The sequence below is a fragment of the Antedon mediterranea genome, chromosome 1 (genome assembly GCF_964355755.1).
Source record: "Antedon mediterranea chromosome 1, ecAntMedi1.1, whole genome shotgun sequence".
Lineage (NCBI taxonomy): Eukaryota > Metazoa > Echinodermata > Crinoidea > Comatulida > Antedonidae > Antedon > Antedon mediterranea.
The window spans coordinates 23401857-23418971 of NC_092670.1; the positions used below are offsets into that span (position 1 = coordinate 23401857).

The window sequence follows — 17115 nt, forward strand, 5'->3', positions numbered from 1 at the left end:
CGTGACCCACAAAAGTCCCCAAATGATCTGAAACATTGGGTGTGAGCATGCTGGTAATGGTACTACTTCATAGTAGTAATAACTTTAATTTACATCTATAAATCATTAAGGATATATCATAGACTGACAGACTGGCTATAATTTATTATTATGTTCTTCTGTTAAGGAATGATGATGGTTGCAACCTGCAGTGAACTCTTTACTTTGGGGAGCTTTACAGGCATTTGTCTTATCCAGTAAAAATGCCACACAAATTATAACTGTCCTAATACTCAACTGTGTCTACAATACCTTGTACTACAAATAGTATTTAAAATATTTTGTATAATTAATAAATACTGTTTTATACGTACTCTAAACAATGAAATACACATCTATTCATTGTGATGAGATTCAATATTAAAACAGTTGAATCCTTTCATTTAATTTAAGGTGACATCTTCGGGATCAAACAAAGTGTGCCCCTTTAATAGAGGATACCTCTGAATAGGGGATGGCCTTGATTTAAAACATTTACAGTAGCTCTTTCGTTTCACATGAAAGTGTTCCCTAAATAGTAGGGGTGTGTGTCCGATGAATAGTAGGGGTGTGTGTCCCCTAAATAGTAGGGGTGTGTGTCCCCTAAATAGTAGGGGTGTGTGTCCCCTAAATAGTAGGGGTGTGTGTCCGATGAATAGTAGGGTTGTGTGTCCGATGAATAGTAGGGTTGTGTGTCCGATGAATAGTAGGGTTGTGTGTCCGATTAATAGTAGGGTTGTGTGTCCGATGAATAGTAGGGTATCCCAGAACAGGGTTTTTACAGCCATATGCCTGTATGTGATGCCAAAACCACTGTATGTGTACTTCATACAACCCATTGAGAATGCTCTGCACTCTTATTTCTCCATACAGTGCTGTGTTAATGCCATTATTAAGCAGTTCTCATTATCACTCATTTAGTTCCACTCTGGTAAGTAATAATCAAATCATCTTCTGCAATTACTGAAGACTAATTTTGCAGATGATTGCTTTATAAAGTGATTTCAGTCTGATGGAATGCCTTTAAGATTTAAATGATGAAATCATGTTGTTTTCACTAAGTGTACATTTCAGATGATGATAGTATTTAATGATAGTTTAATGATGGATCTTTCAGTATAAAAAAATAATATATAATTATTATATAATTATATAAATTCCTTTGCTCTTATTCTGTACAAAATTATATTAATTAAATATCAAAGAAAGCACACTTTAAAAGACAAGCTGCCTAACTGACATTGTATAGAAAATCGTTGTTTAATTGCCACAAAACATTTCAATCCTTGATCATAAAATCAAGAATACACTACTTTTCTGTCAAATATGTGTTAGCATATTTTGAATGTTTTACAACTTGAAATATCATAATTTTTATATCATGTTTTGATATTTTATTATTATTATTATTATTATTATTATTATTATTAATATTATTATATCAATATTTATAAAGCGTCAATTCAAAGACCGAGGTACAAAATCAAAGGCGCTGGGCATGTATTGTTAGTGGGTTGCAAATTTGTATACTGAATGAATTTTGTTTCATGTTATTTTGTTCCTACAACTACTGTACCATACTGCCTATAATGAGGCCTACACTGTTTTTTGTATATTTTAAAATTTCATATGTATCCATCCAACAGCGAGAAACTCTCTGCCATTTACAGGATGGATAAAACCTATAGTATTTTATAACTTATCATGCTTATAAACTACTGTAAGTCTCATTTGAGGCAAAGGCAGTGGAGTTTGAAAGAGTTGTGAGTTACAATCCTGGCACCAGTCAGGATTGAACCTTGGACATTGGGAGTGGAAGGCAAGCATGTTAACCACCAATCTACAGCTACACTACAAGTTTTTCAGTGATGTCAAACCTAGGATGTCACAATTTATATTATTTACTTATCCAACATACTGTTCATTAAAATGACTAATGTATGCTGATATTGTCAAGAAACTTGAGATTGGCCTTAAAAAAATGATTACTTTGATGGAAGGATGAGTTTTGATAAAGGGGTGGTTAAGAAGGATGGAAGACTGGGGAGGCAAAGGTGACCTAGGCTATCCAACACAATAAAATTGTGACTGATTTTAACCAGAATAATTAATGGTTTCAAAGTGAATGCGACTAGTTGAAATAAGTTAATATATTATTAATGTGTGAACAGTGTTAGCATACGGTAAGTGCAATAATCGCAGTTACCTTCACCTAATTATACTATTACTTACTTTTAATGCTACTGCTGTATTACTATTAACTGCCTTTGTTTCACTGTTAGCAATCCATACTGTACATTTATCTAATGTGGATTTCATGTCAAAGGATGACTGTACTTGTAATACAATGACAATTTTTATTTATCCACTATGCGGATCCAGTTAAATTTTAGAAACTTAAAATGCTAAAAAAAATAGGACATATTTTTAGGCCATTAATCATCCCCTTGTCCTTATTTAAAATTCCTTGACTCAGAACTGTTATAATCGATATGGAGTTTACACACACTCTGGTGTTTTATATGATGTGAAACTAGTGGTCAAACACAGGAACCAGCTATAATTATGCTTATATGAAATGAGAAATCTGCTAAATCAACAAAGTGAAAAAATCCAATTGAATACAGTAATATTAATACATTTCTAGGGGTTGAGATAACATATTTTACGAGATAATACACATTTACACCATTAACATACTATATCAGGTCATTCTCTGCTTCGTCATCAAAAAATTGTTAAATGCTAAAGTGTGTTCATAAGTTAACTTGAGTAGGATCTGACCATATATTACTCAGCATGCTACCCAGTACTGTCACCTTCACAGCAGTCTTTACCATGTAATACCATAATCTATTCATAATGCACTAACTCTGCCCAAATGTTATTCAGTCGTTGACCTTGTTGGGCATTATAGAGAAGGTGGTGATCTATGGTTCTATTGTGATTGGTATTTTTTAAAGTTTAAGTAAATTTTCTTAAATATGTACAGTAAAACATGTATTTTACGAATGTTCAGTTTACGGATCGTCGATGTTACTGTACGAATGGGTTGTGACATCGATGACATTATCAACGAACAAATTAAATGTTTAAATAATTGATTTCTGACTTGAATTTAAAGTTCAAATTTCCAGGCGAAAGTATTAAGAATCGGAAATTCAATCGTAACTATACTGTAGAAGTTTACTGACGTGTACGTGCACTGTAGTGTTGACGTATGCTCATACAGCAAAAAGATACGAATTATGTTAACGATCTAGTTTACAAATTTTCAGTTTACAACCCTTGGTACCGTGGGATACGTAAAATAGACGTTTCACTGTACTTACTAACTGTAGTCTAAATTTTGAATCATTTCAAAACATCTCAGTATATTATGTACTTAAATATTGATTTTTTTAAAGTCAATTTTATTACTGTTAATAATATCACATCTAATCAAATTATGATTGAAGTTTTAAATTCCTATTGGACCAATTCTTTTGGAAGCTGTCAATACAATTGGTATACAGTAAAACTATACAATTATTTAATAGTTTCATTACATGGGAACTAAGTTTAATACAGTAATAATATTGTAAACATTCAGCATTTTATGAGGCCAGTATTTTACCGCAAGACTGTATTTTTACTGGGTTACTTTACTTTAATGATTTTGGCAGTCTTAATTTTATTATATAATTTCTATTGTTTCTCTGTTGTAATGACTACAATACATCAACCTTTCACCCTAACCCATTAAAACTGAAATCTGCATTACATAAAACCTAATAGTAGAATATTGCACATATGTGATGATAGCAACACCGTAACCACTCTACAAACATAGTTCAAGCTGTTTACTTGCTATAAGCGCTAAAGGTCATGGTCCGGTTATTAGCTGACCACTCTGGTCTGCATATTCACTGACTATTATGGAAAAATTATGTGTTAATTGATTTGTTCCATATCATTGGCTCAATAAATCACTAGTATTAACTATTTATAGGGATATAATGCTAAAGGGAAATTCCTAAAGTATACTACTTCAGAAGAAGAAATTTATGAAATAAAATAACATTATGAATTTATGGTTTAGGAAACTTGCTTTATTTCTAAACTTAAATTTACAGAATTTAAATAAGAAGAAGCACAATTTATAGTGTCGGTCTAATTGGACCCTGGCCAGCACCAGTTGTATACGAAAACAAATTGAAAAATTTAATTTTTAATAGCGAAGTTAAATTATAAATTATATCATATCATTTATATTAAAATTTAGTTTTTGCACTCAAATACTATGATGATGACGACAATTTAAAGTGTTTATAAATCCTTGTATTATGTCTTAAGGTGCGAAAGACAAATTAATTCCCATAGTTACTATGCTTTTAAAAAGATGAATGATTTAGTTGACCTTTGACCGAACTGTAAAATGTATTGGCACTTTTTCTGTTCAATCGCTGACTCATCCCTTTAGGCCTGATATTGATATCAATGAAGCAGACATTTTCTAATCTGAAGGGGAGGAAAAGGCTTTCTAACTAGGTGTTATTTTGACAGCCAATGATGTAAGGTGACATTAGGTCATTGTAACACAAAGTGCTGCTTGTTTCAGAAGGGTAAATGACTTGTAAAATCTTGAGGGGATTGCCATTTTGTTCAAATCAATTATAAGGCTACTTAAATTAACATCGTAAAGTACTGTTTGCTACTGTGTAGTGTGCCAAATTGTCAGATGACTGTATGTATGGAATTGGCAAAAGGTACATAAAATAGAATGTTATGATAATATCACTAACAGTTGGGACAAAACGTAGACTTAACAGTAGCACCCAGTCAAAGCTTGGCATATCATAAAAACATTTTAACGAACAGCATTTAATTAAGCTAATTTAAGCCTCCTTTTTATTGTTAACTAATCCTTTCAATATTAAAAAAAAATTTCATTCTTAAATACTACAGGAAAACTGGTGGTAGAGCAGATTTGAACCAAGATTCTTAGAATTTAGCATGACACCAAACCAACAATGACATTAATAATGGTTTCATGTTTGTGATTACTACTATCCATGCTTTTATTCTTGTTTGGTAATCAATCCTTAATACCCTCAAATTGACCTCGTATTTAAGCTTTCTTCTAAGCACGCTCAGCTGCATACTTTTGTACGTGTAGATTAATATTAACTTTTCCCACAAATTGGAGCAGTTGTAAACATGACCAACTTTAGATTTGTGTCAACTAATCTAGGTCATCATTTTCAAAGATGTTGGTGTCCAAATGATTTAAACTCATGTTGTTTGCATACAGTGTTGTTAACCCAGGCACAAAATCTATTAAATTGTATTCATAGCTATATTTCACGATTAGAAAATGTTTTATTAATGGATTTTAAATGGTGAAGTAATCAATTTATGTTTAAAGTAAAGCTTTTCATTTAATTTAGTATTTGATTGAGTGTGTTTTCTAGAGTTCATGTTGTGATGGTGGGACATCGTTGTATCGTAATAGTTGCATCCACTTTTTACCTACATAAAGCACAAAACTTTATAGCCTACAGTAAAACTACTGTAACTATCCATAAACAGATATAATATAAACACAAAAGGTAGAACACTACTCTGGGTTAAGTTCAACACTTCAAATACAATTGTTAAGCCCAGGGTCACCACTATTTCGGAAAATCCAGAATATGCCAGTGTAATTTTCCATCCATCCATCCATCCATCCAACTAACTTTTTTATTCATTTTATCATCCATATGACGTTTAACACCAATGCTTATGTGGGTAGAGTGAATATATGGGTACAGTAGTGTGTCTATATACGGTATTCTTTAAAATGGACCTGAAATGGAATTTCGATTTTCAAGAAATTCACACATGTTATTTAAATGTATCAAATTAACACAAACCCATACAAATAAAAACAAAATATATAGTATTTTGAGTAAAAACGAAATTTTAAGATACCATGGTAAATTAGCGAAAATTACTCACGCCATTGCAATATTCTATTTCAACGGCCGTCGGAAGCCTCTATATTCACGACGTCACATATACACACGATGATATCGGTGATTACTTCTTCGCATGCAGCTAAAGTAAAATGACGTCACGTTAAAGCGTGTCGTCACAGAGTCTTATGCATATGCAAAAGGATGTTTTGTCTCTGCTTCTTGTGCGCTCATCATGATTTTACAAAATGTTTTCAGAGTGATATTAATGATGGTGCGATCGGTGGTACAGAAAATAATCCGATATTGTTCCTGATAACAAAGAAGCAGATTAAATATAGTTGTTTATTCGACCCATTTGGCTTAGATGCCTAGGCCTAGACAGACTTTCTATGATACCTACTCACTAGCAGCCTAACTAAAGTAAAATACAGTAGGCCTATACACTGCCCACTATCAGGCCATCCATATCCTCTCCTTCATCGTTACCGCGTGGCATCGTGCAGATGTACACTAACCCGGCATACTAGCTAACTTCCCACCCACCCTAACAGGTATGCACTGCGCTGCCACTACAGTAGGAGGCCTAGGCCTAGCCTATTTCGGGTCTCATGTCTTGCAGCATTTGAAAATACGTGACTAATATTGTACATTATTATTATTTTTTATTCGCACTGGAAGTATCTAGGCTCTCCTGTCATGTTAAAATTAAAGTATATTATTTATTATCCTCAGCAGTGAAAACAATTATTATTTTTCGATAAATCTCGCGTCGCGTCTGTGAAAAAACTCTCAGCAAGTTTGCTTCATTAATATGCATGAGACTGTGACGACCCACTTTAACGTGACGTCATTTTACTTTAGCTGCATGCGAAGAAGTAGTCACCGATGATATCGAGAGCGTGTATGCCGCCCGATAGTCAGTGAATGATCGACGGCCTGGAAAGATACGCGAAGCGTTGACACTCATACTAATTTATTCAATATCTAATGTTGTTGAAATATAGGTCCCTAAAATGTACTTCGTTTGTTCTAAAACCCGAATTTAGAAGGTCTACCTCCCAAACCTTTACTAGGCCTAGGCCCCCAATCCAGTGCGCGGAGTCGATCCACCACCCACATCATGCGGCGAGGCTCCGTTTCATGTGCATCTAAGGACCAAAGCGATATCAACAACTTGCTGCGCTCATTGTCAAGCCAAAGTAAAATATGAATAAAATTCGTTTTCGAACTGCCTGATTCGTGACAAATAAATTATCATCTCATATATTACTAATTTAATTCTGCTAAACTAAAAACTAAAGAAACTAACACATTTTTAGCAGTATAAATTACGAACGAATTCGACCCATTTGGCTTAGATGCCTAGGCCTAGACAGACTTTCTATGATACCTACTCACTAGCAGCCTAACTAAAGTAAAATACAGTAGGCCTATACACTGCCCACTATCAGGCCATCCATATCCTCTCCTTCATCGTTACCGCGTGGCATCGTGCAGATGTACACTAACCCGGCATACTAGCTAACTTCCCACCCACCCTAACAGGTATGCACTGCGCTGCCACTACAGTAGGAGGCCTAGGCCTAGCCTATTTCGGGTCTCATGTCTTGCAGCATTTGAAAATACGTGACTAATATTGTACATTATTATTATTTTTTATTCGCACTGGAAGTATCTAGGCTCTCCTGTCATGTTAAAATTAAAGTATATTATTTATTATCCTCAGCAGTGAAAACAATTATTATTTTTCGATAAATCTCGCGTCGCGTCTGTGAAAAAACTCTCAGCAAGTTTGCTTCATTAATATGCATGAGACTGTGACGACCCACTTTAACGTGACGTCATTTTACTTTAGCTGCATGCGAAGAAGTAGTCACCGATGATATCGAGAGCGTGTATGCCGCCCGATAGTCAGTGAATGATCGACGGCCTGGAAAGATACGCGAAGCGTTGACACTCATACTAATTTATTCAATATCTAATGTTGTTGAAATATAGGTCCCTAAAATGTACTTCGTTTGTTCTAAAACCCGAATTTAGAAGGTCTACCTCCCAAACCTTTACTAGGCCTAGGCCCCCAATCCAGTGCGCGGAGTCGATCCACCACCCACATCATGCGGCGAGGCTCCGTTTCATGTGCATCTAAGGACCAAAGCGATATCAACAACTTGCTGCGCTCATTGTCAAGCCAAAGTAAAATATGAATAAAATTCGTTTTCGAACTGCCTGATTCGTGACAAATAAATTATCATCTCATATATTACTAATTTAATTCTGCTAAACTAAAAACTAAAGAAACTAACACATTTTTAGCAGTATAAATTACGAACGATACAAAATACACGAACGGAAAATATGGATACGCATCATTGCGCACGGAGCTGTATCCCGGACAACGTTGCCAGGCCAACTTCGGTATTGCCAGAAAAAAACCGTTGATTTTAAGATTTTAAATCGTCATTTACTCGATGAATAACCGTTTATACGGTAATAATTTTATCTAAAAAAATTCTAAATACGTTTCTGCAAATGCACAGGCATTTTTTAGAAAATACTCCATAGATTTCAAGAGTTATAGCCAAAAAACTGCAAATTGTCCATTGGAGGGATAGGAATATATTCGCAAAGTGACGTCACCCGCGAATTTTTTTGATTTTCAAATGGGGCTTTCCCCAAAAGGGCCAATTTATATTTTGTAACAATATACATTCTAGCAACACCTAATAGCCCCCAAAACATCATTCTAAAATGAAAAAAATAGAAAATCCATTTCAGGTCCATTTTAAATGTGTAGGCTTTAATTGCAAAATGGGCTAAAACCCCAGGGTGGTCTTACCAGTCAGTACAGTATTTATTATATCAATGTTTATACTACCGTACTGTAAATTCTGCTACTACACTAGTGTTGAAATGCATATATACTATTGTATTCTAATTGAGTTCCCAACTTGACATCAACATGGTGACCTAAGCAGTCTCTAGACTTTTACAGTACTCAAGTTTGTACAAAGATGATGTGATGTACACTTCTTCTTAATCTTTACAATTACATACAGTTACTGTAGGTTAATGTTTGTTTTAATCAAATTTGATGGAGATGGTTTAAACTAAAGTAAGTGTAACCAAAACTTGTATATTGTTCACCAATAACCTGTACATAAAATGACGTTGTAACTAAAAACTTGCGTCCTAGTTGATGAAGGTTTCACTTGAGGCATATTGAAATAATTGAATTGTAGGATAATTAGTCGACTGCCTTAAGGATGTATGTTGTGGGACAAGTGCATGTACGCTGCTTGTTTACAAAGGTAATCTGGTCTTGAGAAACTTTCAATGTTATTCTGACAGTGACAGATTCTTAAAAGGAAATTATGTATGTTTAATCCTGAAAATATTAATCTTGCTGCCAAATTTCAGCATGGCAAGTGTAGCACAAATATCAACAATATAATAAATAAGACTTGCTCACTTGGCATTATTGGTCTTTACCTGTCTCACTACACTATGGGAAATAGATAAAAAGGGAATTAAAGTGAGATTGGTGAATACTGTATGACCACAGGATCTTCCGTTGAATAAGATCCCTCTGATAATTTTGATAACTTCAAAAAGAAGTTCAGAATTTTGTAAATTGGATTACCATTTAATGGTAATCCAATTTACAAAATTCTGAACTTCTTTAATACTGAAAGTTCCACCTTTACAAATAGAACGCATGTCATTATATTGAGATTTTCATATTACAACATTTTCTGATGACATAATAATGTTGACATATTGCTTTCCAACAAACTATCACATACATTGCATTTTTCAATTAATTTTTGATATACACACTAATTTTTCATTACCTATTCAACACATTCCAATTTTACATCTACCTATAATTAAAGACTGTCTCTTCTTATAAATCTGAAACTATTGATAAATTACAGATTTGCTTGTCATGTCAAGAGCCTCCATCTGGTTTCAGTACTGTCAAGTTTTATTAGCCCAGTATCATAGGCAAATTCCATGATACAGTAAAACATACATCACAAACATCACATGTGAATTCTGTATTGTGATATTGTTTTTAAGAGGTTAAATAGAATTATTGTATTCATCTCTTACAAGTGTATGCATCTATGTAATCAAAATATACTGTACTGTACATCCAAATTACATCAGAGAGGTAATCTATCCAAAGAATTTGTGGATTTTAGTTTTTATCCACTAATTCCACATCAACTTTATTGATCTATTCAGCTCATTAAACTTGTGTTGATCATACATTTGACAGCTTTGCTTTTCCTATCAATTATTTCTATTAAGCGCTACGTTTTTTTTTTGTACCGTTTCGCATTCCCTCGCATTATAACGCCATCAATTCATTTCTTGTGTGTGATTTATTGATTTGCCACCCTGACATCTTGGCTGTTTATAATGCTGTAGAAGAAATTTGCATTGACCATGATATTATACTGTAATTAAATGCTTAATCAACAAACGATTCAACATTTTTGAAGGGTGATAAATTTCTATTTTTAAATTGATTTTAAATAATTGTTGAAATAAAATATTCTTTCTCTTATTACTTTAATTATTGTATATAAAGATTGATAGCTTGTTTTTCATTAATATGATATACTGTACTGTATATGCCATTTTTGTCTTTCCATTCAAAGACAGTATCTCAGTAGTTTCTGTGTTACTCAATATAAAAAAGCCAGTGAAATAACTACAGCTTTTATAGGGTATTTGACGAGCAGGGAAAGAATTTTTCTTAGACTAAGGTAAAGTCACAGGACGTCTGAAACAGTGAAAGTCAATGTTGACAGGATTTTTATAAGAGGGTTTGTTTTTTTACAGTACTATGAGCAAGACTACAGTTAGGCCTATTTGTTATAATGTCCGCTGCTGGTCTCTTGTTTTAAAAGGGGGCTTCAGAAAAAAAAGGGACGTTGGCCAGTTTCAAACAAACTCTCCTTCTGGCTACGGACTTGACATGTCAGTTTGATCATGATCTACTTGTAAACTCATACAACTTAATGTGAACGCAAAAATTATCACAGAGGTGAACACACTGCATGTTTTGTATGTATCGTAGCAATAGTACAATGACTAAACAAAGTTGCCTGCTTATTTATGCGTTCCCAGTTTATTGAATAATAAAAGAGTGACAGTTTACAGACACCTATCTTAACAAAAGTTGTTAAGTTGCTGAATGAAATATATTCACAGCTGATTCACGTCACTCAGGTTTAAACTTTATTACCTTTGAGATTCAGTATTATTGTTGTGTTATTGTTTATTTATTAAGTTTACCTAAACCTTGTTACCTATTTTTGTCAGACAGTAACTTTTAACTTGTTTACTGTGTTTTGACAACTTTAAAAGACCTCTAGGTTTGTGTTTGTCTTGCAATACTAGTTTATTCTCTTCTGTGTTTTTCAAGTATCTCACACTCTTAAGAATCAGGTAAAACAGTGTAAAAACATTGTAAAGCATTATAAAATCTAGACATAAGATCAACTGTTTTTTTAAGAGAATGGAATCTTACCCATGATAAGTCACTTCCTCTCTCTTGTTGTACTTGTTTTGTAATCATTAACAATACGTACAATCTATAAACAAAAATTGTATTTCATGAATCCCATTCTGTAAATTTCTGAAGATATAAATTATTTTACACAGAAAACATATCAACACCCACAATGATCATAAACAAATCAATAGAGTACAGTATATTTTCATTTCAAAATTGAGGTAGATGCAAAATCTAATCTTTTGATAAAATCATGGTTTGTTTGCCTTCATGTTAAGCATAGAGCAACTTTTTATTGCTATACATGTAGTAATAATGGCATTACAACTTTTACAGGTACTGATTACCTGAAATACTGATAGTCATCTATCATCAGCTATTCCATAATAACTTATGACAACCCATGCATTATGGATAAATTGGATATAAGATCATATTGTTGTTATTAATGATCTTGTAGTCGTGATAGTGTAAAAGTAGATCAGTAAATCAAGTTTTGACCTATTTAGCTTTGATGCAAGATTAATACAGAATTTTTATCTGATGATGACATCTGTAATTGAAAAACCCTAATAATGCAACTTGAATAGAATTCTCCTGAAAATAGGAAGAAATATATACATAGGCCTACATAAATTTATTTTACCATTATTGTGTATAAGCCCACCCACACTACATTTAAGTTTGGAGGTGGGCCACAATACAATATCCAAGGACGAAAGTAGTGGTTCAACCTGTACTAGTCATACAACAGTGATTTTGAATGAAAATTACTCCAAAATGTGGGGGTTGGTTTAAACACTACCTGAATAACCAGGTTTTAAGTGAATTTTATTTGTAAAAGTTGTTTATCATTTATTTATTAAAGTTGCACCATCATATTTTAATAATGAATTAACATAATTAATTAATAATATTGTTTAATCCCAAAAAATGACCGGGGTAATAATGTGAATGAACTATTATTATTACTTATTGAATAGACCCTATAACCTCTTTCATTATGTAAATTAAAGGTAACATTATCTCAAATTAAAATATAAGGTTACTACATGGTATACTTTTCAAATAAAATAGTTCTAATACAGTATCACAGTCAACTAAAGTCATGCATTGATCATACATTTGTTTTTCATAGACATGCCTACCTTAACATTGTTACAACCTTCCCCCATCCCCTTCCCCTTTTCCGAACAAAGTCTGGTACAGATATAATATTGTCATATTATTATTTAAAACCTTACTGTTGAACTTCCTATTCTTGATAGTGAAACAAAATATGGTAATCAATTATGCAAATTTGTATTTTTCAGAAAAAGGTGGACCTACAAAGAAAATTGCTCTTAATAACCAAGATACAGATGGGTAAGATTGTTGTTTTCCATTTATGTTTTGCTTTTTGTGCCACAGCGAGTATAAAACAGTGAAAATAATAATAAAAATGTATGAGACTTTTACTCTTTATTAGGTCAAGTTCAGCTTCCATTAGAGTGAAAATTGCAGTGAACATAAAAACATGATGATGAACAAGACATAAAAAAAAAAGTTACTTGTGTAAATATTACATAAAATAAATGTGTAGACTTACAATGAGTTCCTCTCATTTTTATTTAAATTCAACCTTCTTCATGCATATAAAGTACTATGGATCGTATTACTTAATTAAGCACCCAATCAGGTTAATGAATCCTACAGTGTTGCTATGCTGAGTGGTAAAACCCAGAGGCTTCAGTGTGTAAAATAATAGCTACAAATACAAGAGATAATAGCCTGCAAGAAAATGAAGCCTACTGTACAAGAGAATGACTTTTTCTAGTTCACTTCCCCATAGTGAATAGAGTCTTTGTATTGTAGTTCATCCATTTATGAATTGTCAAGTATTCTATCTGTATACAACAGGTGTAGATATTCTGGTATGTGTTCAGAAGATGCCTAGTTATTGATTCGTCATCATAATAGGAGAACTGTTGACTAACCAATTACTACTGACAAGCTTTTCTTCTACTTTCATGACTCCAAAGGCATATTTGACTAGTATTTATCTGCAATATTTTAATATACACAGTTTTTTTTCGTGCTAAAGGAAACAAAGTGCCATACACAGATTACTCATTTTTTTATATCAAGACATTCATCATGTAGTTTCCATACACAGTATAATTGTCACCAAAAATAAACCACTTAAAAAAAGTAAATAATTGAGATAGTACACTTCCCCATTTTAGAGCTCATTCCTTCCTAACCATTTAATGGTGAGAGAATTACTGTACCCCCATTCCCCAACAATTCATGAGAGAGAAAATGTATCCCTATCACCAACCATTCAAGAGGAGAGGAAAAATGTATTGTACCCCATCCCCTAACCCTTCAAGAGGAGAGGGCGAATGTACCCCTATCGCCAACAATTCACGAGGAGAGGGAGAATGTACCCAACCCATTTAGTGTTATTTATTAACCTGTAAATCTTGTGCATTGTTTCATTGTCATTACAATCACCCATGATAAAATGCAATTTTAGATCAATATATTACAAAGCTTGTGAATCTTCACTTTTCATAGCTCAAGGTGAAACGCAACTGACCTTAAATTCCATCACAAGTAATACCTTAACTCAACTCCTTAACCTATCTCGTGCATCCTACTGTGTTAACATCTTGCTAGCATGCACCTTGTCATCAAAGAAACACATCAGTACTATTTATAGACAACTTTTGGTAATCTTAGGTCTTGGATCTTAGGTTTCGTGATTTTCCTCTAGAACCAAAAAGATGCAAATTCTGTGTGAAATTAAAGCATAGTATTTTTTTCTACAGTTTTTACACTAGGCTATATCTTTGAGCTATCCAAAATTTGCCAGCACAAATGCATGTGCATGATTTTTAATTATTAAAGTTAAGTAGCAGCTCAACAAAATTATATTTTTATTGGAAACGACTAAACTCTCAATACAAATCTTAATGTTGAATTAATGTGTCAGTTCATTGTACATCCCTCCATAAATGATACCACATACGGTAACCCAACTGTAGACATAAATAGATCTCCCAATGATGGTGTAATTAGCAATATCAGCAGAAAATACCACTTATTTGCAGGGTTATTCACAAATGTGTAAAGTGTTTTAGCTCTTTTCCTTTAAAAGCAAGGCCCATTTTGGTTTATCCAGCTAATCTAGACATGAAACTATTATATTATATTCTTGAACCTAAAGCTTATATTCATTACAATTTGATATATTATTTGCCACTAGACTCACAACTTTGTCGTGCTTAATCAGCCGATAAATTGTTGAAAATACTATGAGTTCAAAAGAATCATTACCGCGTGTTAAAGCCACCGCAATATGCAAACCTGTCGATCTTGAAAGGCGCTCTGCGGGGAAAATCGAAGAGAATTAATCGAAAAGGGTAGACTGTCAAACTTACTTGACATTTAACGATTTATTTAAATTATGTGGCTGTGGTAATGTGGCTTTAATGTGTGGAATTGAGGCAACGTTCACACTTCTTCATCATTGTTCAACACAGTCATCATAAATTTATAAGCATAAAGGTTGAAAGAGATATTCGTAGAATCGAGTTGTAGATTTCTTTGATTTTCTTGGTTGTTATTCAACTATCTACAGTATATTAATTTCTTTTTTGATAAAAAGTTGCACAAATGGACTTGTTCTTCCAGTAGTTAATTGGTGTAGTCAATGGTAAACCTTTTTGCTCTAAACAGGAAATTTGTTGCATACTTCTTTGTTCAAATGGTACTCTAACGGTCCCCGATTGATTACGCCAAATGAGACCAAGGTCCGTGTCATACATATTGAACATGAATTTTAGAAATACTGTATTGCTTGATTTGAAGATTTGTAACAAATTTGTTTAGTACAGTATTTAAATGGAAAAGTATCAATTTCTATAGGCCTAAATCTTAATCTTACTACTTAGGCTAAAAAACTACAGTATCTAGAGGCATACTACATCAGGTATTAGCACAGTAAATATATCCATAGTACAACATACAGTCAGCATGTCTAAGAAAGTGATTCACATTCTATAACTTATAAGCTTGGTAGAATGACTTCTTATTTATTTTGACAGCGTTACAACTTTTCTTGCTGTGCACCATGTATGTTTATTATGTGTAACAACAGTCTATTTTAAGTCAATCATTCCTTGTCTCTTGTAGTGATTACTGTGTTAAACTTGCTACAGTATGTGGTGCGACTATACTTTCGCAGACTTTTCATTTTAAAAATTTAATTTCTGCTACTAAATTGTGTTTTGAAGTACATACATTAACTAAATTGATAGTGGGCATCAATAGACTAATAAATTAATTATGATATTAGATTTATTACCACACCGATTATGCAAGCTGGAGTCATGAATGACATTACTTTACTATCAATGGAGACTAATTTACAAGAGGCTTGTGTGAGTTTACTATAACAACGTACTACAAATCCACGATATAGGACATCAGCTTTGTTAATGATACATATTACAGTAGATATATCTCATTGAGTATTACACAGTAAGCCTTGTTCAATTCCTTTCCTTCATCCTCAGCGCCGTGTATCTATTTCATAGTCCTAAACTTTAGAATTACAATATTAACATATTTTAGGATTTTGCTACAGTATAATAATGCCAAGAAGAACAATAGTAGGCCTAATGTTTACACTGGCACACAAAACTGTTGTGTGAACATTTCTAATAAGCTGTATCCCATGAAATGTAACTACCATAAGAATAAAAATAACATAGGGCCTATTACTATTTGGAAAGAAAGACAATTTCACATCAATAATCACCATTTAGAAATGTGTGTTATCGTGTCAATGAAGTGCGTCCTGTTATCCAAGGTCGTTGCCCTTATCATGTTTGCGTAACTAGATACCATGTGCGGTTAATCTAGTATGCGCTTTATATCATAACTTTGCTAGCTTTTGGCATTAATTAATTCCAAAGTGAATTGAACGAGTCTGTTTCAAGCATGTACTGTGATTCATCAACCAAACAAATAGTATTAGTAAATACTTTAAATTTGTTAAGCAAGCATTGAATTAGTTTAAATGTATACCGCACTACACACAGTGCTTGGATAGATATTATTGTTACATACAAGCCAACTACTGTACACTTCGAAACCACTTGAATACCAAATATTTGTCAGACCTACAGTACTGTAATAGGCAGACTATTGTACTCTAAACACAACATTTTCCCAATATTATGGGCTAAATATATCAGAAATGGTGACTATTCCAGGATAGGATTACCAGTATCAAAGTTGCAGCAGTTAGAAAAGGTGATTTATGCGATTATGGTTTTTCTATGAATGTTTTTTTTTTGTAAGTTTTGTATGATGAAATAATTGTTAGTATTGTTACTCTACATTATCATGAAAGAAGAAAAATTGCATTGTTGTTGTTAAAATTACTTGTTTAAATCTACTTGACATATGTTCAAATTAGCACATTTTATTATTATGTTTACTTACTGCATGTTCAGAGATAAGTGTTATTTTTAATGGTCTTGCACCTGTCCAGCCTTTGTTCAATCAATGCACTCGTAGTACATCCAACGACATTCACAACTGTACAAACGGAAGGTGTTTTTTATGTCCATACAA

At 33.1% G+C, this 17115-nt stretch overlaps 1 protein-coding gene across 1 annotated transcript in view; it reads left to right on the forward strand.

Moving 5' to 3' along the window:
• The window catches only part of LOC140063491 (uncharacterized), a 76222-nt gene that overhangs the window by 7694 nt on the left and 51413 nt on the right, over positions 1 to 17115 (forward strand). Inside the window, exon 3 of the mRNA XM_072109833.1 lies at positions 12801 to 12852. Coding sequence (XP_071965934.1) covers positions 12801 to 12852 — 52 coding nt within the window. The remainder of the gene's footprint in view (positions 1 to 12800; positions 12853 to 17115) is intronic.